This window comes from Venturia canescens, chromosome 1, assembly GCF_019457755.1.
Source record: "Venturia canescens isolate UGA chromosome 1, ASM1945775v1, whole genome shotgun sequence".
Taxonomy (NCBI): Eukaryota; Metazoa; Arthropoda; class Insecta; order Hymenoptera; family Ichneumonidae; genus Venturia; species Venturia canescens.
The window spans coordinates 6353506-6379919 of NC_057421.1; the positions used below are offsets into that span (position 1 = coordinate 6353506).

General features: G+C 43.0%; 1 protein-coding gene across 18 annotated transcripts in view; it reads right to left on the minus strand.

Moving 5' to 3' along the window:
- fru (fruitless) overlaps nucleotides 1-25503 on the minus strand; it is a 56951-nt gene extending 31448 nt beyond the window's left edge. For 3 of the 18 annotated variants that reach the window (XM_043433066.1, XM_043433065.1, XM_043433069.1), the window contains exons 1-5: nucleotides 24540-25266; nucleotides 23721-24295; nucleotides 19034-19213; nucleotides 14440-14625; nucleotides 11211-11334 (exon numbers count right to left, since the gene is read on the minus strand). In XM_043433066.1, the coding sequence (XP_043289001.1) occupies nucleotides 11211-11334; nucleotides 14440-14625; nucleotides 19034-19213; nucleotides 23721-24295; nucleotides 24540-24642 (1168 nt within the window). In that variant the 5' untranslated portion in view covers nucleotides 24643-25266. Of the gene's footprint in view, nucleotides 1-1336; nucleotides 7377-11210; nucleotides 11335-14439; nucleotides 14626-19033; nucleotides 19214-23720; nucleotides 24296-24539; nucleotides 25286-25320 lie in introns of those variants that run through there. The other 15 variants (XM_043433062.1, XM_043433056.1, XM_043433060.1 and 12 more) reach the window with 14 other exon arrangements.
- Between the last annotated feature and the right edge of the window lie 911 nt (nucleotides 25504-26414).

The following is a 26414-nucleotide window of genomic DNA, read 5'->3' on the forward strand; positions in this document are numbered from 1 at the left end:
TAAGAATTTCAAAATTGTAAGAATTTGATAAAATTTGGTAAATGTATTCTTTTAAAATATATAAGACAATATACATTTTTGCTTTCTCATAGAGGAAGCTATGTGTGACGGTGAAAATGTTTTTTTTCCAGTTTTCAATGTCAATGTGCTCAAAATGTCGAAAAACGTCAAAAAATCATATCCTACGACGTTTTGAAATTTTTAAAAAAAGACTGTCGACGCTCTAACTTCCGGAAATTTGAAGATTTATTACTATTTTTTTTTTTTTTTATAAATAGATTATCATAATAGGAAGGTTGGCATTGAATTTGGGAAATATCGGTCGAGCGGTTTAAATTTTATGATTTGTGGAACTTTACGAAAGTATGAGTTTTTCGTAAAATCCGCTTCAATTTTTGGAAATTAATTTGAAAAAGTTAAAAGTCGATAAATAAGTTAAAATTTAATTTGAAAAAAAAATTAAAAGTAAAAAATTGCTTTCTCAAGCTTTTGGAGCAATGCTCAAAGCTTCCTCTACGAGGAAGCCAAAATGAAAAGTATAGCACCTCATAGAGTAAGCTTTGAGCATCGTGCATCTTGACCGTCTTGAGGAAGCACATAGGAAATTTCAATTTATTCAGTTATACATTTCATGCATAAGAAGTTCGATTTAACGATTCGATAGCCACGTGGTAAAAAAATTTGAAAAAAATTGTATTTGTAACTTGACGCCAAAGAATGTTACCACCAAATTTTATCAAATTCTCATTATTTCGATTTCGTGATTCACCCCGCTCCTTAGTACAATGACAGCGGTTGAAATACTTTCGTAGCTCAATCGTCAAGGAAAATGTGACAACGGCCATTTTCTGTTTATATGCGCATGCATATCTATATTTTAAACCACCTGGCTGTCATGGCGCTGTCAAACCTTCCACTGTTTGTGTCGTTATTACTCGTTAGCCCCAATCGAGTCTTTTTCTTTTCCATTCCCAAGTGGTTTTCACCGGTAACAAGGCTTTCTCAAGACCCCATTATTGATATCTAGAAACATTCAATTATCTTATTCTCGTTTTTGGCTCTTCAATGTTGGGAGGATTCTGTTTCATGAAATCGGAATCGTCGCACAGGATGTGTGCGACCCTTCGAAGATGTGATTTCCGTTAATCGTTTTCTCGACAACTGGACAATAGATCCTATAATAATTCCGGGAATAAATGGACGCTGTGTATTTCTAGGATATTTCCAAATTTCAATTGTAAAAGTTGGAATTTTCGAATTCCATTAGATCCCCGTGAACTTGCTTGATTACAATAAAAATATTATATTTAAATAAAATGAGGTAATTCAGTCGTCACATTCGGTCTCACGCAGGTTGTATTTCACCAATGCCGAGTGTACAAAATTGAGAGATCGTTTTTTCCATTTTTTTGTTCGCCGTTGTCGCGTCCGTAGCTTAAATACATCTCGCTTATATCGACAGTCGTATCGTTATTATAATATAAAATATAAATATTCGCTTATGATTAGTAATTAAGCAGTCGGTAGAGAGATTATTAAATCGCAATGTATAATAATGACGTGGTGCTGCGTATTTGGATTTCTGGTTTGAGCCCCGCGCACAACTTTCATTCTCGGAGGCACCGACGAGCTCGGCAAGCTGGGGAACGAGCTTGTACCAAAGCGCTTGTTCGCATCGGATGAACGAGCAACGCGCGAGATCCACTCGCGGCGATTGGCCCGAGTAATTCGACGATTTTCCCTCGCGTCGCGAGGGAAAATCGTCGGAGTAGAAAGTGCATCTCGCGCGTCCGAATTCGAGCCCTCGGATTATCATCGGAACTGAGAGGAATATGAAGCGAGGGGGAATGGAAAAGAGTTGGGAGAGAGGTTTACCGAGTGCTGGAAGAGTCACGGACTCGGCGCGGCGCACCGAACGCTCCGAGGAACGCACACGCGACGCCGGTCGACAAGTCTTCGCGAGCTCTTGTCAAGGGAGGAAAAAGCTTCTCCGTTCTGTCAAGGAGGACCGTGGGATTGTAGTGACGCAGGAAAAGTGAGTTTTCACGAGGATTCGAGGACTCGATGCTTCCGCAAACTCTCGAATTTATCTGACTTGAGAACGAGGCGCACACAAAATTTCGAAAATCAATAATTTCCCGCGCGCGCCTCGTCGGTGCCCGAGCCTGAGCGTGGCCTTCGCAATAACGGCGGCAAGTTCGCAACACGACGACTGGCTTTATTGTACTATCAGGCCGTTACGAAAAAGGCACGAGAATTCTTTAAGGTACAATATTTGCATGTGTAGTAAAAAGCAGTGGATTTGCTCTGGCGATGAGAGCGGAAGGCCAGTCTCAATAATTCCGTTGGTCCTTGATCAACCGACATGGGCAGCTCGGTCTCAGAGATTCGTCAAAGTTCCTTCATCGTTTCGCCTCTCCACAGCGCGAGCTTCACATTTATCGATTGATCAAACACTTTCCTCCTCTCACAATACTTCTCTCGTGTCGTGCCGTGTCGCTTTTTCAATTACACATTCGGAGGATGAACTTTCGTTGACTCGCTTCGAGGTAGAGTACAGAGATTCGTTTCCGGTTGAGATAATCGCGAGGGAAGAGCGTTTACGCGCGACAAAGTTCGCCCTCGCGATCGATTCAACTCCAAGTATTTCAAGTATACGCAAATAATAGGATAAATAAATACTACTAACTAAACTAGCGTTAATGATCGAGTACAAATATATAAATAATACATAAATACACATATTTTTATGGAAAGTAGAAGAAGAACGAATGTTACTTTGATTTCCACATATAAAAAGAGATTTACAAATAAAGCATACACAATAATGGGGGAGCGTAGACTAAAAATAGAGTCGAACAAACTCACACGGTGCGGTTTGGCGACGTACAAGAACGGAGATCGCTTTCGCATCGTTATTATGAATAATCGTAATAATAGTGACAATATTTTTTTTTATTTATGATGAAAATTCTTGTGCGATACGAGGTCGTGAAAAGGATTCGTCGAGAGGGGAGAAGGAGGAAGTTTGCGGCCGCGGGAGAAAGAGGCTGACAAGTTTATGGCGGCGCGAGCGACATTTTTGGACAGGGAGAATCTGTTGTTTCGTATTATTTTCCGGAGCTCGGTAGACGCTATTTTTTGGGAGTGCGGAGACGGCGAGGCGTGGAAGATCGCGGGAACCGAGGGAGCGTTATTTAGACCGCGGTTGAATCGAGCTGGGAGTTTCGCACTCGTGGAAAGAGGTCTCGGGACGTGAGCACGGAAAACGGGGAAAGGGGCTTGCGCGGAGAGAAATTAATGAATGCTCCTCTTTTTGTGAAAGTAAAAGGTGCGAGCCTCGAGAGCGAGTTGCGTGTTCTGCCGGAAACTTTTGTCGGGTACTCGCGTTTCGGGGTGCTTGAGCTTAACGCGTCTCTTCAAATTGTCCAGTCTCGTTCTGCGACGAGCCCACATCGGACACGCGCAATTTCCTGGGCAATGCGTGAGGCAACGATTCTTTAAATTGGAGACAACGCGACCGCACACTTTGCACCCGCTCGCCCACGCGTTTGGCGACTTTTTAAAGCAACTGGAAAAGTGAACGCGGCCTGGCTCGGTTCGAGAGCTTTTCTCCAAACGGAGAAAAGCAGGTGGAAAATGAGACGTCAAACTCGCGGGACTTTACTTCCGAATCGCTCCGGAGAGCCCCGGACGGGCTTGATCGATTCGGGCTGATGACGCGATCGCGAAAGTCGGAGGAAACGGAGGGGCAACGGGCTCTGCCCTCGATCGAGGGGACAACTCGATCGAAGGGGGAATTATTTTCAATGATTTCAGGACTTTTCCGTTCGACGGATTAAAACACTGGGATTATCGTGGCACGGATACGCACTCAAAGTTCTTCGATTATCGTTAATAATAAATCGTCGATTCGCAACTAAAATCAATGCTCCACTGGGTCGGTTCTACTCGAGGACGAAAACACTCATACGCACACACACACACACACACGCGCACGCACGCACACACAGGCAGGAGAAGAAAATATAATAAAGTTGGATTTTTCTTCCTGCTTCGGAGATTACAAATTAAGAGTGCGATCTTTCGACTAGTTTTTTAATGACTATTCAGAGCCCCTCGGACTCGCTCGAATCCGTTTCGTTTACAGTTTCTCTCAGTCTTCGAATGGCGCTGAAGTTCGCGGCGTTGCAGTCCAACGAAGTGGTGTAAAAACTCTCGAATTATTCCAGTAAATCTCCAATTATCTTCACCCCCGAATTCCTCATTTATCGAGCCACACGAGATTAAAAACGAGCGAATTACGAATGCTCTTTTCCTTCGTTTCGTTGAACTCGAACGTCGCAAACTTCAGCCTCGTGTCCCCGACGCTTTCTTCCCGGACTTTGGTGCCGGGCCCCCAAACTTGAAATCGTCGATTTGACTGTTTGTTTTTGAGCCCTTAACAGCTCTTTGTCAGCCTCGAATACTGGCGCAGTTTAGAAACGAAAAATAATAATACGGCGAGGGAGCAACGCGGAAGGACGCGGAGGTTTTTTCGTAATTGAAAAATCTTGAGTGTAGCGCGAGAGCTTATTACCGGGGTCGAGAGGCGAACGGCATCGCGGAACTCTACGACGCAAGCCTTTAAGGGGCTTTCACAATATTGCGCGAGCCTGGAAAAGCGTGCACGCGATTCTCGGCTTTCGAATCGTTATTTGTCCGTTTATAAAGTGGCTTGGAAAGAGGAGAGTCGATGGGGCATGAAGAAAATAAATAGCGCGCGGGAGAATGCTCGCGCGGTTTTTCCACGTGGCTCGTTGCGCACCGGCGGCTCTGCCGCGAATGTCAATAAATTCGTGCGTCGCTACGTTTCCCGGAGTTCCTAAAGACTCGGGCGGTTTTGCAAGCTCTCGAGAAACTTGAAGTCCGCGAGATGTTCGACACGGAAAAGTGGGCTCGAAGGGGCTGCGCGAGCGGTTTGGATTCCCGACGGAGAGGTAGGAATTCGTGAAATTTTGAAATTCGTTAAAGTCTCGAGGACCGAAAGCAGGGAGTCGCGGTAAACGTTCTGAAAATGAAACATTATGGAAAAGCGGGGCGGCGCGGGGCCCGGGGAGCGGCCAGGAAGCGTGAAACGCGGCGGCGAGAGACGAGAAATTTCTCCGATTCTGCGTCGCTAGGCTTTCCCGACGAATATATAAACCGACGTTTGCCACACAACCGCCTCCCGGAGAAAAGCTTTCTCGAGCGAAGATGCTTTTCCGCCATCAAATTCAGACCGAATTTTACAACCATTTCCGCACATAAAATCCTGTTTTCCGCGAGTTTCCGCTCGGGCTAGTGCCACTGAAAAGGGACACGAACTATTTTTCTTCTATTTATTTCCCTGCTTTCTCCCTCCCCGCGCATCGGTACAAAACTTTTATGGAAGCCGCGCGTGGTCCGCGGTCGTCGGGGCGACCGACGCGGCTCCGATTTTCCCGCATCTTTTCCATCATACCGCCCCCCCCCCGAACGTGGAATATGATATAAAAATATGTCGAGCCAGACGGGAGGACACGCGAGGGAGATCCGATCGAGCCTCGAACCGGGCGGGACACACAAACATTAATAAATACAAATAAATAACTAAAACTAAATCAAGTTCTTTTGGCTTTCCTCGAAATATGATACGAACAAGCGAGACTGTCCGGGTGAGACCGAGCTCAAGGTAACTTAAGGTACTGCATCCTAGTCAAATGAGTACTGAATTCTCAAAACGCTTTTAGACCAAGTTTAACGTACCGATTAAATCTATTCTTAGCGGATTTGTGTTACACAGCATATCTCATAAAGATGCAAAAATATTAAAAACGCTAGTTTTCCAAAAGCATCAACTGATGAATGAAAATTTCCACGCTGGCACATTTTCACTCGTACTTTTCAAATAATTATCTGCCTTTTTTCATCGATTTTATTGCAACGAGTCTCATTTTGTTCGCCAATGCAGCTGTTCACTGTTGCAGCTAATTGTTCATAAGTGAAAAAACTTGTTCATTCACAATATCTGGAGGAGTGAGTTTAAAGGAAAATCTACGCGGTGAATTGGTAGAGGAACGGTTGAGGAAATAAATGAGACTTGGTGCGATAAAATCGGTTAAAAAATGGAGAGGATTATTTGAAAAATAGCTGTGAAAATGTGTCATCATGGAAATTTGCATCCGTCAGTTGATAGTTTTGCGAAACTATAATTATAAATATTTCTTCACGTTAATAAAATATGCTTGAATACGCATCTACTAAGAATAAGTTTAATCGGTACGTTGAACTTTTTTGACTACTCATTTGATTAGCACGCAGTGCAGGAGTTCCCTCAACGAGGACGAAAAGTCCCGGAATCGAGAGGCTTTTCATCCGCCCCCAAATGGCCTTGATTTCCCCCCTCGCCCCGTGAGGTGACAATCGTTAAGGAAATCCGGGAAATTCGATTGAAATTTGGAGCGGATCGAGTCTCAGCGGATCGTACAAAGCCTTGGGCGATTTATATTTTCTTACGAGCCTAAAGCATCCTTCGTTTAAAAAATCTCACTCCGAGGAGTATTTTCTCCGCGAGAATGGATGCGGTAACCATACGATTGTACGTCAAATTCCTCGTTAGGAACCAATTGACAATGCCACACCTAAATATAACTTACAAATGTACGTATATATAGATATAAATATATGTGTTGTATTAAAAAAAATATTCTATCTCTTAGAGTCTAGAATAAATATAATACTGCGTGTCCAAGATCATGGTAATCTCGTAACCTTGGTAGACGCGAGTAAGGAACGTCACGAACAACGTTTGCTTGTACAATATACAAAATAGAGTGTAAAATCGTTCTGCAGCATCGTGGATAATAATTTTCAATTTTTACGTTTAAAAGCTACGAGCTGATCCTCGTCCTCGTCGTGTCTTATCGCTACATTTTCATAATTTTTTTCTTTCTTTCGCACGTCCTTTTCGTTCGTTCGCTTTCCCATCGTGCCCCCCGATTACTCGATCCTCGAGCACCCAAGGATCCGGCATAACGCGCTTTCCGTGGTAACTCTCAATCCCCGCGGCTAAGTGAGATACCTGTCGGACTTGGCTAGGAAGTGTTTGGTCTCGCAGCGCGAAAACGACGACAGTATTGATCCTTCGGCAGGTATTCCGTGTTTGAGTTTAATATGCCTTTTAAGATTGTCCGATCTCGTGAGCGATATCATACATATGTGACACTGATACTTATCCGGGAAATGTGATTTCATGTGCTTTTTTATGTTGGCTACGCTCTTACCGCACAGCCTACAACTTTCCGTACCGAGGTGTTGGTCTAACTTATTCATCGAGTCATATTTTTTCTCAATATCCTTTTCGTTTGCTGTTGTTCCTGGAATACAAGGATTCCGTTTCAATGCTTTTTACTTTTGACTTTTCCAGCCTCCTTCCCCCTCCAATTACTCTTCTCCCCTTTCACCGCAAGGCTGCTTCTTGCTTTTCTATACTTGTGCACACAACACGATACTCTTTCTACTTAATCAAGAATATTTGTCACTCTCTACATACTCAGAAAGACATACGTTCAAATGATTATTGCCAACTAGGAGAAAGGCCAAACAGACAAACAAAATAACGAAGAAACGAAGAAATCTCTTCTCTCACTTGAGGGAGGAACATGAGCATTGTTTTCATTCTTCTTCTCTTTCTCCTTCTTATCGCTATCGGACGACAGACGTTTTCGTGCTTGTACAATATCGATCGCTTTTTCGGTCAGTCAACTAATTTCTTCGCCACGATCCGCCGCTCCACCCTTCGGTTTTTAAACCCCTTTTTTCAGAGCCTTCGAGTCTAGTGTAATTTGGAATTTTTCGTGCGACTCTCCGGTAGAGAAATGTGGGCCTTAATCACTTCTGTGACAACACACGGAGAAAAGATGTTTGCAGATTCAATGAAAGTCGTTGATTTAGCTGAACTTTCATGGATTCGAGTCAGTGACGAATTTCATTTCGCGTTCGCCACCGAGTCTCACAAGAATTAGATGAATCTTCAAGCCCCCCGCGCTCTTTGGTGGGCTCCGGAAAGCAGCGGTTGAAAAGCCCGCTCTCCTTTGCTCCACTCGAAAGCGAGTGGCGACGAGGTGGAGCTGAGAAAGATGGGTTTGTCTGCCTGCCACGTAACGGAGCTCGCAAGCTCGTCGGGGGGTTGAAAAAAGGGATTGGCTGAGCCGTCGAGTCGCTTTGACCACTGAAATAAGTTGACTGAGGAATGCGTCGACGACTTTAATAAATTCCGAGTAACTGCGAGTCGATCGGGCTTCTTTTTTCATTTACGAAAGATCGCGCGAAGGGAGCATTTAAAAAGCGGAAAGTTGGAGAGCACGTTTGCGCGGTAATGTCGAGCCGGCTCGTCCGGCTGTGGCACGATGCTGCGCGATAGTTTTCGATAAAACTGACAAACACCCGCGGATGCACTGAATGGTTGAGCGCTCGATACGAGTGACCAGAGGCTTCGTCGCATGCAAGAGGCTGCTCGCTCTAACTCGTCCGTCATTCGCCACTCTCGTGCGTGCAACAAAAGATTTTTCCACAGCAGCGGGCCTTTTTTCACAAGGAACTTTGCGATGGAGCTTGTGCGACATTCAATTTTTACTTCCCAATAAAATGCCTACGACTACGGCCCGCTTTGACATTCGACGCGTTTCACAATCTTTCCATACAACTAAAATTCGTACCTATTTCTAGCGCAACGTCCTCACCCCGGACGAGGTATTCATTCCTTCCTCCCCCCCTATTGGCACACTCGTTGAAGATGCACGGGGGGGATATATATACGTGCAAGTATATATTTCTCCGATAATTAGCACACTCTTAAACCAATCTACGTCTCGAAGAAGTTCGCACAAGCACACGCGTACCATTGGCTTTCTCAAAATTTCGCCCTATTTTTAGCGCACATCCTTAAACCTCCCTTCGAGATTAAAATTACTAAAAAACACAACAAAAACGTTCTTAAATAACGAACACAACGCAAATTCAATCGGCAATACAAACGAAATAATAGTAACTACGAGGTAACAGAAAACAGGTGAAAACGATGAAGAAACAAACGATTTAATAGAAAAGAGTGAGCGAAGGCGGAGGGGGGCGAGGGCGGGGGCGGGGGGGAACGAAGAGAAAGAGAAAAACGAGTATTCAGGCACGTGGAAGAATTTCAACCGTCTTTCGCTGCTCGACGCCAATAACGGAGAGCGCCTCGAGAACGAAGAAGAATAAACTTGATCAGGATGAAATCCAACTTTTCGAATTCCCTCCTCGTCCACTTCCGCCTCAAAATGACTCGATTTATTATTTGTTGTAACGTTACGGAGCGTCGCTTCAACCCTCTTCTCGTCAATTTAATTTTTTCGAAACGAACGGAGCCCGATTCGCGGGGCTGCAACGAAACTAGTTTGACAATGACGGTCCTCCCGAAGCCCGGGGAGAGAGAATGTTAGAAATTAGGAAAAATTTACTCGCCGGAGGACGCAGCAAAGCACCGGTATGACCTCTCGCCCTCTCTCGATCTTTCTCTCTTGCCCCAAAAACATGTACGCACGACACAATTACCGAAAATAATCCGCGACATGGACCGAGGCCGGGGGAAGTGGCAGAAGGAACGAGGGGATCGAGGTGAGACAAAAAGGCAGAGATAAACAGATGAAAATCATGCACAGAGAAACCCGTCGTTATACGCCGTTTTAAATGTGTGTATAATAAACATATATGGACCAATGGATTTTGGGATAAATATATAAACGTATTTATACATAGAAATGTGAGCGAGTGGCTCGCTCGTATACCGATCAGGATGAAACGGAATGAAGATATTTCGTGGTGTCGATACCGCATTGGAGGGCTGAACGAACGTGAGAAATATGGGGAAATAATTTCATTGGAGAACGAGGCTCGTCGATGGGTGCTCGAAAATGGTGAAAATTGATGATTTTTAGTAGTTGAAAAATCTTTGTTTCAAGACAGTCGAGAGAGTCTCGTCGCTGTTCGAAACCGCGAGGAATGAATGTTGAAAAATACTCACGAAAAATGGAGCTTCTCGCTCGAAAGTTTGTTGAACGAAGGGATTTTAAATATTGGGTAAAAAGAAAGATGAAAGATCGTGCATTTTCCGGAGTGCTTGTGAGGCACAACGAAAACTCGAAGGAGCCCCGATCCAAGCGTACGGCATCTCGAGCCACGCACCAACCTCAGACACGAGCGAGCATTGTCCATTCGCCAATTTCGCCAATTCCGATATCTCCGTTTGGTTAAACGTCACTTCCATTGACGTCATCCTCGTCGTTACTGTCTTTACCGACGCTCCCCCTGCTTCTTCTAACTCCGAAGCGGGCTTTCGTGTTTCGAATATTCTCACAAGTGTGATATGGAAGAGAGTGAGCGAAAGGGCGAGATGATTATTTGTTATTACGACAATGACATAGCAAATGCACGATACCATCACCACAACACTAAAAGGGCCTATTTAACAGTGAACGATTCGTTCAGATATATATATATACATTCGTGTGCATACACACGTTTCACCGATCAAAGTCAATTTGAGGAGAAGACCGTTCGCGGGCTTCCTTGCTTTTGGAGGGAAGGAGGTCGAGCTCGGGCAAACGAGGCTCTCCTCAAACCGACTTTTCTCAGCAAGAAGCACATATACCACATCGACGCATCCAAAATCATACCGACATACGTAAATATATGTTTGTATGGATCGATGCCTGCGTATATGGGGTCAAGGGTCACAGGGGGTACTGTTCGTTCTTCTAGAAAATCTGTACACTTGGCTACGATCCGCAAAAAAAACCGGAAATAGAGTGGATGCTCGTCTCGTACGACTAATTACGCCAGTTCGCGATATCATTCCAAAACGTGCATGCATATGGTCCTTGATTTCATGGATCTGACATGTTTCCTTGGTGGCTTTAGACTTTCCAAGTATTTTATTCCGCGAGCAATTGTGCTTGGTTCTTGGCGAAAGTTCACTCGAGCCAGCTCTCGTGTGTGTTTGGCATCGATAAATTGGCTTTGAGCACATCTCATTATCGTTAATTCGGAACGTGGAAAATATCGGAAGGATTTCCGTCTTGATTTCTTTCGAAGGAAATTCGAGCGAGCGTAAGTGACAGGAAATATGTGAGATTGCCATAAAATTTCGGCTTTAAATATTTGAAAAGTCTTACCATCGAGTCCGTCGAGCATTTCGGGAGGGTTGTGGTGCTCGGACGTTTCAATTCCTGGCACACCGTCGCTCAATGCCCCCGCCGTGGGTCCTCCGTCGTCTCCTAACAACCCGACCGGATGTCCCTAAACATAACGAACGTCGCGTTAATTCCATTGCTGTGAATGTACAAAAATACTGGGAAACTCGTTAATTTCATTTCTCCAAATTATTTGGAGACCGCGTTGGTTGGGAATTCATCGAAAAACTTCATTTTGTCAGAAATTTCCAAACTCTTTACGACTCTATCATAATCGTGACGTCACCGAGTACGCCACCGGGGAAACCGGATTTAAAGCACGAGTAACCTCTTTTTTGGGACGGTTTGCAACTTTCCTTATAAACGCGAAGGTCACTTCGAACGTTTTTCATTACCCGTGAAAGTTGGAACAAAATATGCTTGGCCGGCGTTGAATTTGCATGAAATTCTCGTATCGCGACTCGATTACAAGAACCGAGATTTTTCGAACGACTTTTCAGCGTAAAATTCGATTCGTACTGTGCGAAAATCTCAAACGTTGAAAAGCCGAGCCAGCAGCGTTGAAATTTCATCGAACTTGCGCGATTCGTTACAATGATCGTTGGCGTGTGTGCGCGCTGGTGAGTTTGGCATCGACAGCGGCTCGACGCTAACAATTTTATCTCGAATTAACAACTATTTGTCCATCAATAATTGGGCGCAGTTCGATTTCATGCGAGTGATGAAGCTTCTCTGATTTCGTAGGAATTGGAAATTTGATGGCTCGAGTGAGTCATTAAACGTTTGAATTAAAAACGAGCCGGGGCCTCGTCAAAAAATGACGATCTCGAATTCCCTTTGTACGGGGAAGAGGCCAACCTTTTTTCCCATTTTTTTTCCTCCTTCGAAAAATTGAGGCTCGATTTTCACAATTTATAAATCCAAGCGTAAATCGAGCTGCGATAAAGTGCTTTTCGATCGAACAAAAAACGTGAAATAAAATTGTAACCATGCGCGGCCAGCAATACATTCGGAAATTCCAGCGTGAATATTAAAATTTCGTCAGCTCGTTGCTCTCGGTCGAAGGGAGTGAAGTAAACGCAAGAGGCGCATACGGCAGAGCATTCGTTTCAAAGAAAGTGCATTTTTCAGCTCACAAATCATTTTTATTCATTTATCACGATACGTTGACACGAACGAGCCCTTTTGGGCTCGTTCACGCAATCGGATTAAAATTAATAAACGTTTTACAAACTGGCCAAGCTTCGAGGATTCCTTCAACAAGTTCGAACACAAAATAAAGATAGCATGCGAAAGTTACTGACTGTTGCTTCGTAGTTTTACTAACTCCGACGGAAATTCGCAAACCATTTGATCTGGTGTCGTAGAAAATTGGCGTCTTATATCGAGCAATTCCATGCGCAATCACACAAATCATTTTTCCATTTCGATTCGTAGCGTCACAGCGAGAGACGTTCATTGAAAAAAATTAGTATTTTCGCCACGGCGTTGGACTCCATCGGCCCAGCAGGCATGACCAAAGTAAAAACTGTGCAAAAGTGCCACATTTAACGAACCTGGTGAATCTTCCCGCCGATAAAACAATCCATGGCTACGTTCGAAACAAAAAAAACCGTCTCGACTGAAAAGTCTGTCCGCATGCATCGGTTCGAGTGGCATTGAAACGCGCGTATTAAAATTCCAAAACTAAAACAACAAACATTCGACAACGAATCCGTAATGAACGATGAGCTATGCTTCGATTCGATTCGTAATAAATTCAAACATTTTTCATTATTTTTTTGTTTTTGTTTTTTTTTTTTTTTTTATTTCGCTAAGAAAAACACTGTTAAAGCGAAGAATCACAAAATTTCAACAATTTTTTTTTCTCTATCATAAAAGAATAGAGTAAGAAGAAAAAAAAAAACAAATACGAAGCCAATTTCGCTCTCAGCAAAATTGGAGCAAATATTCGGTCGTCGTCCCCTGTCCTCAAACTTTGTTCGCCAAGTCGAAACAATAATCTGATTTTCGTATCACGGAGATCGATTGTATTTCACCGCATCGCATCGTTATACTTACAAAACAAAAAAACAACCAAACGAACAAAAAATACAAGAAAACTGAGAAAAAGAGGAGAAAGAGAGAAAAATAATTATAAAAAGTGCAAGGACCTGAAGAGGCGAACACATGCTTTACGTAATGGCAACAATAAACGTCTGACGCTTGACAGCCAACAGTAGCAATTACCTGAGTTCGATTACAGCCGTAATACTTGATAAACGTATATGTACATGAAATAGAAAATTACAAAAGTTTAAAGGGCCGTGGGTACGGGCCAGGAAGTTTATCTACGTAGGAACTGTCCGGAGTGCGGTAAATACGGAGTATCATTTCGTGAGAAATAATTCATGCGAGTACAAAAAAAAAAAAAAAAAGGTTGATGGTAATCAAAGAGTTGGACACCCACGTACAGACGCACACACACACGCACGCACGCACGCACGCACGCAGACGGGCAAGCACAATCCGGATATAAAATTTGTAGTTTAAGTATCGCAGGAGGGCTTCGTAAAACTGGGATTAGTGACGAGAAGATAAATGGTTGAAAAAAGTGTGACGTATCGCGACGAAATTTGTACGTGGTTTAGGAAAGTTCGTGGTTGGAAGTTCGAATGGAACGAGGCTTTCGAAGTTATTCGATAACAAATGTAAAATTGCCCTTGGCATCGGTCTCTTTGTTGACGCACAAGTAATGAGCTTTGCACTTGTCGTGATGGTTGACAATTTCAAGCCTGAAATTGCCGTTGCCGGCAGCGAAGGAGGTGCGAATTTCAGGTATCGTTTCACTCCATTTTCGACAATATTTGCAGTACATAAGATTCGAGTGCTCGTCGTATTGCAACCAGGGGTAAGTTTCGAGCCAGGATAATTTGAAGCGACCGGCTTTTCTGACTTGTCCAATAGTTCGAGGGGAGTTGGCCGGGTGGGACAGCGTCGAGCGTATGACCGATGGCCCCTGTCGCAATAAGATTGAATTGATCGATGCCTCGTTAGCGGATCCCTCGTTATCGTAAAAAAAGTTTTGACTCGCAGGTGCGTTCTTCGGAGCGTCTGGATTTTTCGAGTATGACGAATCGTCGATATTTAGGTTTATTTGGCAATCGTAGCGTTGATACGAGCCTGTTTTAACGGGTTTTTCGCTCGGATATTTGACTTGCTTACGAAGCACCTTGACGCGCTGATAATCCGGAAGGCTTGACGACATATCGATACATAGCGAGCCTCCCGCCATGATGGCACTTTCACGGGAGGTTTGCAACGGGGCCGGGGCTCGACGATCGTCCCGAGACATGCTCTGCACATCCATAGTTTCATCACTCTTCCCATCACTTTGAAACTCCCTCTCCACACTAGTCTGTCAACAGAGAAGGAAAGGATATGTGCTTAATTCAACACATTTCAAATTTTTTCTATGCTTCTTTCTTCCTTTCTTTTTCTTTTATTTTTCATCAGCCAAATTTATTCTCTCGAAACTTCTTTTTTGTCTCTCGCTCTTTTTATCATCTCTCGGAAAATCCCTTCCTTCTGCGTTTCCATTCATTCGTTCTTACATCGATAGTGGGAGTCGCAACGAAACTCTTTGTTTTTTTTTTTTTTCCGTTAACAATATCAACGAATCGATATAAAAATAGCGTCACACCATTTTACCGCTTTTTTCATCAGTTTCGCGCTGCGCATTCGGCTACTCGATTCCGACGTTATCGCAATTATTTTTATTCACAAAAAAGGGGGGGGGGGAAACAAAATCAGCAATGGAGCGAATCGTACGACGAAGAACAGACGTTTCTGCCTTCATTTTTCCAGCATTCTCCATTCGGCGTAATTTAGTTACGCGAGCCGTAATAATCGTCGGGATTGATACGCAATCTTCGTTTATTCAATCTGACACGACAAGAATGCAGAGAAATTACCACGACGGTTTTTTTGTGGTCACGAATGATGCGGCGCGTTGCTAGCCGCTTTTCTGGCGAAAAGTTGAGTGCGGGAACGATCTTCGTTTGAAGGAACATTTTTAAAATCGATTAAACTCGAGGAAGTTTGCATTTTGAAAGATTTTTTGAATCTCATGAACGCTGCTGCAACGTTTGCACGGCTTGAAGTTGAGGATTTTTCGCTCCAAGATAGAGCAGCCAACGTTCGTTCACGTTTGGAGCACACGGTCTGGGCGTGAATTTCGTTTGATTCGACGACTCGTCGTCGCTCCCGAACGCTCGACGGCCGTCACAGTTGATTCAACGTTTTTAATAATCGATCCACGCTTCGATATTTCACTAGAATTTTGTAAAGTTTGAATCCCAGCGAAATAACAAAGAGTTTTCATCATTGACGCGACGTTTGAAAATTGCCAGAGCCTCGATAAACTTTCATGGTTTTTGTGAAACGAAATTGTTGTTTGTAAATTTGACGCGGAATGCTCCCTTCGATAAAATTGGTTTGTTCATGGAATATGAATCGCGAATAGCCGCCAATAACAGGACTGTCGATCAAAAGTTTCGGTCAGTTATTTCGCTTGATACCATCGCTGATCAATTGCCCCTCACACTGAAGGGGGGCCATTGATTTTTTGAGTCACTCAGCATCGAGAGAAAAAAAGACGAAACCTCACTTGCCGGGCATGCTATCTTCACCGGGACGATTTCAAGTAACGCGCTCCACGTTTAACCGTTTGATCTCCGAGGGCTTTCACCACCAGCGTGACACATCGATACGAGCACACTTCTGGAAGGACGCTTCGAAATTTCGAGCTTTTAACGAATAACGAGAGAGAAAAGCCACAAACGCTGTTCTACGTTGATCGATTTTACGAATTTCGTTGTTGCTTTATTTATTTGAGAATGCACTGGATTGAGGTGCACAAAAAATGAAAAATATGAGGAAAAGTCAAAAGAAAACATCGTACGTTGAGCTCGCACGGAACGAAACTCGATGAAAAAGTTCGCAGGGCCAATAAACGGTGCTCCGTACAACCGACCGTTGATCCAAGACTCAACTTATCGTGATTTTGGTAAAAAATAGTCTCCTCCGTCGAGGGGTAGAGAGATAAAAAATAGCTTGAGAATAAATAATCGATGGTGCGAAAAACAGAGTCGCATTTTGTTATTTTATAATTTATGCGCATTGGGAAGTGCCCCCTCTGCGAGAACGACGATCTCGCTCGAGCGTTTTGGCTTCCCTCAACGAAGAGGGTTCTGAATGCACATAAATTATGAGCAGGCCATGTGCAGCGTCAATTCGCAGGTTTTTTGAGGAGGGTCGAATGTTCGAGAATGAAAGCGCGAGGGGTGGAGGAGAAATTGTAAGCCTGTGCGTACACACGCTCGCTCTCTCTTTCTCTCCAAGGGTGACCAAACTCTGTGCAGCCGAAATTTTGTACAGCCTCGAACAGCGTCGGGGATCTTCGGAGTAACGTACTGGGAAAACGAGAGCGTTGGATCGGGCCCTCGAGAGGGAGAGAAAAGACCTTTCGATCCGAACACGCTCATTTTCCGCATCAAACTGACGAGCGTTCGAGGGATCTCGTTTGAAACTACGTTTCACTCGATACTCACGCGTCTTTGCAACTGAGAGGGTCAGAATTGAAAATGTTTCAAGCCACGAATCGCTCAGAGAAAAATATAAAATTTTTGAAGAATCGTTGATTATGATTTTTCTTTTCAGAACTCCGAGATATCACTTTTCCGTTTTTTTTTCGTCTGTTCAGGCCCTTCAAGGTATTCCTTTCGCGTGAGCGTATTTTTTGGTGGCGCAAAAAAGCTTGTGGTTCTGCCATTTTTCCAACTTCTATCGTTAATATCTCTTTTAAGCATTTGGTAATCCTTCATTTTTATCGTCATTGTGGATTCCTTAAATTTTTTTCTCTCCGTGAGACAGTTTGCATCAGGATGAAATATTGAATAGAAACGAGGTGATGATGGAATCGCCATAAGCTCCCGTTTAAATTTTACGGCTTTTGAGGTTTGAATTATTTATTAAATGCTCGATAACCTGACCCGAAATTTCGCCAATCTTTAACTTTACTGTTATTTAAAATCAGTTATTTTTCGAATATTCGGGGGCTCGTGAAAGGAGTACCTTAATTTGTGAATGTAGAGTTTTAACTCCACTCCAACGATTGGAAATTGACCATTCGAATAAATATTTCGAGTGTAATTGAGGGATTTGCTAATTGGACGGTGCGGACGTGATCAAGAGTAATTATATCTATAGATGAGCGGATATAAACGGTGTGAAATAATGATGCGTCAATGACAGCCATCCGGATGAGCTCTGCTGACGAGTTCGGTAACGTTGAAACATCGAAAAATTTGTGCAGAAAGTTTTTCGCGTCGTGCCGAGTGAAAAGATAATCTTTTCATTTTTCTTCACACCGAAGAATCCGGTCGAGTGCTAATTTCATAAAAATAGCGGCTCGATTGTTAATCAGGCAATTTCTCTTTTCCTCAGACTTTTTGTGAGGGCGTGGAATATTTAAAATGAGTTTCTTTGCTCGTAGATTACAGTCTGGATCTGGAGCGTCGGCGGTGGCGCACATTACCGCGTAATCAAATGGCCGCTTTGCAAAAATTCATTTTGTTTGGTGCTTTTCTCCGCGTGTCTGTTTCTCGTTCTTTTTCCAACGGTAGAAAGCCCTCGCTGGAGAATATCTTCATCGCTGTTTCGCCTTCTCTTCTTTTCGTAACTTCGAGGTCGGACTGGTGGTTCTAAAAAAATGTTATCGACCGGTAAATATAATTTAATCGATAGAAGAATCCAAGTGTGTCAATCCATGAATAAGAATGAGACAAAAGTGCGGGATCCCCCGGAACAATTGTTATCGGACGATAGCACCATTTTTTGCACTCGAAGGCTCCAAATAACTTGATCGATTCGTTATTTGGCGAAGCTGGAGTGCTGCAGCATGTGTTCCATTTTAATAAAAGCCTTTCCGGGAGACACTGTTTTCCTTCAACTTTTATTCGCTCTCGTAAGCATTTCGTTTTTCAGGTCATTCCCAATGAGAAGAGTGTAAGAAAAATTGCAAGTTCCTCTTTCCTCGGTGGTTCACGGGCGATTAGCCACAACTTATCACCTCCTTTTCCACGCGCTTCCATCGCCGAATACTTCACTGACGCTGATACAGCGATTGTTGGAGGCGGTGCCGCCTCTGTGTTATCATTTAACAAAATCCACTCTCTCTCTGCGACCCTCTCCGAATGCTCGATCTTTTCGTCCAAGAAAAACAAAACTATAAACGTCAAGCCTACGAAACCACGTGCGTTTTCGAGTACGCCAATCCATTCGTTTATTTCCAACTAACTAATCACAAACTGATCGATTTGTCAAACCATGCATTGATGATGGTAACTATGATTCGGAAAAAACAACGTGCACGATAAATACAGTCGAGTGAGGTTTGAGAGGTTTGAAAAGCGTACTTTGGTGATTCGCGCTCATTTGTTATTTGGCAGGTGCCACTTACAAGGAAAGCGATAAATTTCATTGCATGCAACCAAGCATACAGGTTTATATACACAATAAAATATAATATTGAGCAGTGAAGCGTTAGAATGCTGTGAAAATTTCATTGTTCTCATCAGTTTTTGGAGAAAATTGTAAAAAAGTCAAAAAAAACTCGTTTCTGTAAAAATCTATTCGCAAAATCGAGTCTCAAGTTATTTCGTCGCATTCCAACGACACGAGTGTCGTTATGTAAACACCGTTGCGAATTCGTATTAATATTTATGTACAGATATGCGAAATAACAGATTTATCAAAATACTTACAGGCAGAGAAATGTTGTCATGGAAGTCAGGCATGTGGTGGTCGAGCTCTTGCTTTATCGGAGCTTGGGCTTGAGACGACGGGGACATTGGCCGACCTCCATCTTCTACATCGCCGCCTAGTGTATTGTTTAACTTTGGAATCACTGTAGGGCTGGATTTGTAACTACATTGAGACGATGCCTAGAAAAGTAGAAAAGTCCAGTTTATAAATCACGGCATTACGAAAGGAGCCGACATTCGAACTCATCGTGGTCGAAACTTCGACCGGACGATAACGGAGCGTACAAATAGTCGCATTTGCTTATCAGGAGCGTTCAAATTCCTCGATGTTTCATCGAAGGGCCGGCATGCTTCGACGCGAGGAGCGTACGAGCTAAAATATTTCCTTGTTTTTCATCAACTTGACTGAGTTTCAAGACTTTTCACTGGGAATATAAAAAGTCAAATGAGGCGTTGAAAGTTTATAAACCCAATGATGCAGACTGAAAATTGGAAATGCTTACGACAAAATAACCTTTTTGAGGAAGTTTCAAACAAAATGGATTTTTGTTAAACAAAGCAGCAATTTTTCCCATCACGATAATTCGTTAGCTTCAAGTCGTTCAGTCGCAACAAACTCGATCAATTTCTCGACACTTTTCTTCGCGATTTCAATACAAACGATATTCGAGTAGCTACTCGAATGGTCAGCTCTCGAGAGATAATTAAGTGCAATTGTCCTGGCTGTATAAACGCTTAAGGAGTTCGATAGGAACGTTCAGGCAAATAACACATTCGAAAAAAGCGTTATGTAAACGAGTCTGGAAGTTAGTAAGCGAGCGAAGAGGAGCGGAAGTATCGAGTGCGGAGCAGGGAAGCTCGAAGAAGAAAAACAGTATCGAGTCGCGTCAAAACTCTTCATGCTTCGCACACCCGTAGCTCGGAATCCTTTCGAAATAGTTAATCGTGAAAAAGCTCTAAACAATGAAATAATAATTAAACGCCATTGGAGGTTTGGAACCTCAAGAGAGTGCTGGAAACGTAAGAGCGGAGCTTCGTGCTCAGCTCGAATTCGAGCGAGTCTGAAAGGCACGAAAGCAAGTAAACGCGTTTGAACACCTGTACATGCGCATCGGTCAGACCCGCGTGGATGAACGTAAGATCTACGAGCGCGAAATTCGCTAGAGGAACATGTGTTCGTTGGGCTCATTCCAAAAGATGGTCAACGTATCTTGATAGGAAAGTGGGCGTGTTGAAGATCTTAGTGGTGTAAGACGGAGGAGCCTGCTGACGATGAGAGTCGAGGCTCTCGAGGAGATAAGTGAGAATTTTGCGGGGCGTTCAGTTTCGCACGTAGACGGGAGCGCGGTGTAAAAGAGCGTGCGATTCACGTGACGGTTTAGCAGTTGGCGAGGAATAATAACCGAATGAGCGAACGTCGAATATGTTAAAATGTTTCGAGATAACGTACGAGACTCGCAAGGGCCAGAGACTGGAGGCGTGCAAGAAAGTAGCGATTTTTTTCAAACAAGAGGAAAGAAAAAAGCGTATGGGAAGAGAGGAAAGAGCGAAAGGTTCGAAGCCTTGGCAACGGGCGACTGGAATTAACAACGTTCCGAATTTAGTCTATTTGCAAAGCTGAGTAATCAATCGTACATCAAGTCTAGACGTGTGGGAATGAAAAAAATACGTTCGGCATTACCGCGAGGGAAGGGGCTCTCGTTATTTTTTGTATTCTCAACATTTTTTCTTGCAACGAGCCAACGCAAGGAGACGAGCAACGGCGGATGAGATTGCCCGGGAAGAATCCGTGCCGCGGAGTAATTAGCAAATTGCATTACAGCCGAGGAATAACGTGGAAAAAAGGCGAAAGATTGCGAGAAAAATGCTCGTATCGACGCGTCGTGGCGAAGTTGGTGCACGAGCCGCGAGGCCAGTTTCCTCCAGCAAAATGTTATCGAAGCTACATACTAGTTTCTAACATCATTGTTCTACAGGCCCGAGTTTTCAAGGACAACGAGTACTGCAAATCTCCGTCGGGAGAATGAACGAAGAGAGAGGGAGAGGGAGAGAGAAGAAAATAGATGTGTAGATAAAGACGGTACGCCGGAGAAAAAATGGCGTATTATCATAAACGTCGAGTGCGTTATGAGAATCAAAACGATTTAGCTTCTCCTCTCTAAATGGCTGGTGTGCGAAGATCGACGTGTGCCAGAGAAAGAGACGAGAGAGAGAGAGAGGGTAAACGCTCGAAAAAAAGGTGACTCAATGGACGAGGAATCCTGATCTAAAACTAGGTCAGCCAAATGCGTACGCACTAGGACCTACGAGGAGAGAAAGTTTTTGAAAGTTTAAAGGACGTTCGAAACGAGGATTTTTAGCGAATGGCCCGTATCGCTTCTCCCACAAATACGCGGACGTGTCTCGAGTCGAGATAAAAGCAAATGTACGTGTATACGCGTCGTCGGACGTACCGAGGCGTACGAGTTTGTACGTAGAAAAAATCACCTATACGAATGTGATTTTTTTCTTCTCTCTCTCTTTTTCGATTAATCGTTCGATAAAATGGCTTCCTACACGTTTTCTGCCTATGAACGAAACTCTCGTCTTCTTCCTCGCGTAATCCATCGACGGCGTATCACTCCTTATTAATTCTCACTTGATGCACCACTCTGTTCCACGACAGATGTTAGCTAACGAAGACACGTGGGCTGCTAAACCCGAGCTGTACTAATAACGAATATGTGTCGCCACCGAAAAAACGCTACCGATCGACGTCAACTCTGAACACGTTCCCATGTGACTTTTGCACAGTTTCGTCCTCACCGAGAGCTCTTTCCAAAGTTATTTCAATTTTCTTCTTTTTGCTGATGGAACACGAGATTGAGGAACTGGATCGAAAGAATCCAAGTTCTGGACGATTTGGAAGGTTTTGGAGACTCGAAAATGGGGCGTGAACCTTGTGGGCTCTTTTTTTATATTTAGATTTTCGTGGGAGAGGAAATTTTGCTGTTTTTCATGAAAAAAATGGAAGAACCGTGACTGGATTTGGGCTTATTTACTTGTTTAGATTTTTAGTGAGATTTGTAATGGCGAATTCACGAAATGATTGGGCGTATCGTCAATGGAGAATAATCGAATCTGAAAGTCACGAGCTTCTTTCGCACTCGAAGCAGGCTCCGTGGAACTGTTAATATTTCACATTTGAAACTTTCAATAGATTATAAGCGCCTAGTAATGATGTTCGATTTTTTATCGCTCCTCATTTGTGATGAGGTTGAAATTGCACTCGACGTAATTATGAAGCATCAACATTCAAGTGAATTTACACTGGTTGGAAGTGATTGCAAATCAATCAAGCATTCGATCACTGCAGGAAAAAGAGAAAAATTGCATACTCATTTACGGATAAAGCGAGGAGAAAAAATAATGAATAAATTGATGGGGGCTATCGTTCGTTATTCTTATTTTATCTTAAGCATTGTCAATCCTTTTTCCCAACACCGATATAAACGAAGCGACACGGTAATGTTCTCGTATCGAGATTAATTAACGAGCGAATGACAAATTGTGGGAAAACTTAATGAGAGACCAGAAGTAGCTTGAATATTCGTCGCGAAAAATCATCACGCGATGACCATTATCGTCGTACGTTAAACTGGAATAGTCATCGCGCGTTAATTTTCGGCGATGCTCGGGCTACTAATTTTTAATTACTTTTGCGATCTTGTCTCAGTGTACTGGTCACATGAACTTCAGCAACGATAGTTTCGTTGCCGGGATTATAAAGAAGATTGATAAAAAAAAATGCACAAGTTGGCAAGAAATATTGGAGCTGACTTTCGTTTAGTATCGTGCCAAACGAAATTGACGAGATTTTGTGCAATGTTTTATCGAATTTGACGATATCCCTTGGGGCGCTTTTAACCCATTGGCAAAACCGGACCTCCGGCAGATGTGGAGGAGAGAAAAAGAGAAAAAAATTCTGCTCATATATAAAACACTTCAGGGCCTTGACGACTATGTTTACTTTGTTCTATTTTTGCCGAGTCACACGGGAGGACGAGCCGGAAAGAAAGTAAAAGCATACGTTTCCCGTCAATAAGAATCGTACGACGAGCTATAAAATTCCACCTCTTTTCCAACTGTTACTCCCCATTTTCAAGCCAATATTTATCGGAATATCGAGCACGTTGCTAGATTGGCAAAAAACATAGTCGATATTCCGAAAATATCGATCGATTGTGCGTCGATTTGGTTCGAGCTTCCAGTGAGGGGGAGACAACAGATTTATCAACATTGGTTCAAACGAACCTGCTTTCGTTGCATATACAATTGTTGAGATATTTGATATGCACGGTGGAACAAGAAACCTCAAAAGCTCACTTTAAAACAGAAACGCAATGAATCCACGTGCGTTACTCTTCGAAAAAATGTATTATCGAGCTGTAATGAGATTTCTCAATTTTTAAACGATGAAAATTTTTGCCACGAGGTGCTCATCGATATTATTAATTTACCATTCGTAGTTATCATTTTTTCCCATTTCAATTTGGTACAAAATTCATAGGAGTGTGCGCTCTGAGCGCAGAAGGAGCCTTGTTCGATCCGAGAAACATTTTGAATATGATTGATGCGGAGTAATTTGAGTAGAGGATCGACGAGGAATTGAAAAACGTTGATAAACTGTATTGACAAAGATAAATACCTGAGAGTCGGATAGGAAGCGTTCGCTCGGCGGTCCTGTGAGGGAAACGTCGTAACTTCCGGAGGCCTTTCGTTTCCTTTTTTCCGGATGCGATTGTAGATTGGGAGATTCTACGTGCCTCGTGCTACTCTGGGTTTCAGGTTCCGGTGAGGGGCTTTTGTTTTCGGTCTTGTTATTGACACTGTTGTCGGTTAGACCTCTGATTTGCAGCGCTTCGGCCGTTTTAAGAAACATGGGCAAAAGATGCTGACTGACGTTAACTTCGCCTTTGTACATAAAGTGCAGAAGCGCCTTCATCTCCGTGTCGTTGACATCCTTGAGAAATATTATCGGATGAGGATGTATGTTTTGTAGAAATATATTTTCAAAGTACGGACTGCAGGCGGACAATATCGTTTGATGAGCTTTGAAAGTTTCGCCGACGCACGCCAATGTGACGTCGCAAAGGGCCTCTCTGGCTAGTAGCGAGCTCAGTACGTCCGTCAAATTGGCCGGATGATTATTCCAACGGAGGCAATATTGCTGATCCATCTTGTCTATCTCCAATCCCGGCCCTACAACCAAACTGGCTTGTCCTAAAGAGAGTCAAGATCCGGGCAGAAGGATATTAAAAACAAAAGAAAAATGAAAATAAATTTGTCATCGCCGGGCTTGATAATTCATAAACACACATGATAACTCGACGATTTGGTTAAATATTGAATATTAAGAAGGGTTAAAGAATCATTGTAGTATAAAATATAACGTTTGTTTTGATATAACTTATGTATTATAGTGGCAAAGCTCTCTCTTTGGCCCCAGCATAACCCTCGAACTTACCAAAACTAAAAGCACGACTGATGAACGAAAAAAAAAAAAAAAAAATACTCCCCAAACTGATCGTTGCAAATAATGATCGAATAATTTTACGAATAACAAACATACGACTCTACCAACGACACAACGTTCTCTACGCTTCTGCAAATGTGCCACATTGCAGTATAACTGTAAAACCCTTCAGGGTTCACGGGCCTCTACTATACGTGGCAAAAACATTATTTTCGCATAACCTCGTACAATAGTACGTGGAATAATACAGATGGGGAGAGAGAGAGGGGGGGGGGGGGAGGACAGAACGAGGAAGGATACAAAAACAGCGTGACGAGTCTCAACGTAATCTATTCTTTTTATTTAAGACTAGGCAGCGTTAATGCGTTATTTGGATGAGGTTAGAATGCGAATTGCGACGCAATTTATAAACAACACCCGCTCGTCTTAACACTCGCGCGACTGAGAAAAGAGAAAACAAAAAAAAAACGAAACGAAGATAATGTTTTCGGCAATGTCTGTATTCGCGATACGATGCCTAGCCTGGGCGCCATTGTCGCTCATCTCGCGCTTACACACGACCACACCACCGTCGTGTGTACGGTATGGCCCGTCTGCGAATAACTTGGGATTGTTTTGTTCCATGACACTCTCACGACGCTCCATACTACACAACTATTCGTACTTTTACACCCATATTTACCCACCGAAACATCCGACTCGATACTATTTACCCACTTTTAACACTATTTATAACGAGTTATGTTGTTTATATCCCTCCAACTTTACTCACCTTTTGCAAACTTTTTGCCATTACAACGCCACCCGACCCTTAAACGTCCACTGCCATACCAATCTGCCAATGCTTCACTACTACCACGGCCTTATATTTTTAAAATACTTTTTGACCTTCGCGTATCTGCCGTCAAAACGAAGGAGGCGCTAAGGGCGCCCAAATTCAAACGTTCTCATTCGCTTTGCGACGCCGCGCGTTACCTCTTATCCGATGCTTCGCAACCGCGTGCTCGTACTCTTCCCTTCGTCGTTTTTTTTCTTTTTACATTTCTCTTCAACATATTTTCTCCATTTTATTTTTATCCTCTTCCACTCATCGTTTACTGCCCTCTGACGCCATACATGCATTTCTAACCTATCTTCGCCGTACGTCGTAGTGCCACCGACCACGTGGTTTATGCGAAACGCACACTTGCATGTTGACTTCTTTTTATCTCTATCGAAGCTGAAAAATCGATGATACCCACGAGGTCACGCTCCAGAGTTGTAATTCCATTTTCCCTTTTTTCTTTACACAAATCAACTTTTTCTGTGTTTACGTTTCTTTCCTTCGTTTCTTGACGTTTTCGAGTTGCGTAAAATCCAAATTTCATGAATATTTTTTCTTGGAAATTTTCTCTATTTTTTTCTCTTTGACCTAATATTATCATGGACTATTTTCCTCTCGATTTATTTTTCAAATTCATATATTTCCGTTTTCAATGAATTTTACTTTCCGTATACCAACATAATTTCTACTATATAACAATATTATCGATTAGACCGTTTTTTAAATTGTCTCCGTTGCGGAATCAAACAACTAGGGAAAAATCAGAAACGTTCAATCCTGACGTTCTTTCGACTTAAATCATTCCGCGACCAATTTAAGTGCTAATTCAACAAGTTCCTTCGGTCAAAGAACTTGCAGAAGTCATTTGACAAATCATGGAAACCACACTATGAAATTTCAGGGCTACCAAATTCGATTGGAAGTTTTTAAATTGTTGATTACATCGATCGGAATTTTGAGAAAGAAAATGGTTGGTGATAGCGCGAAAAATACGTTTTGTTCTTTTTCTTTCTATCACATTCGAAATACTGTTAAAATGATCA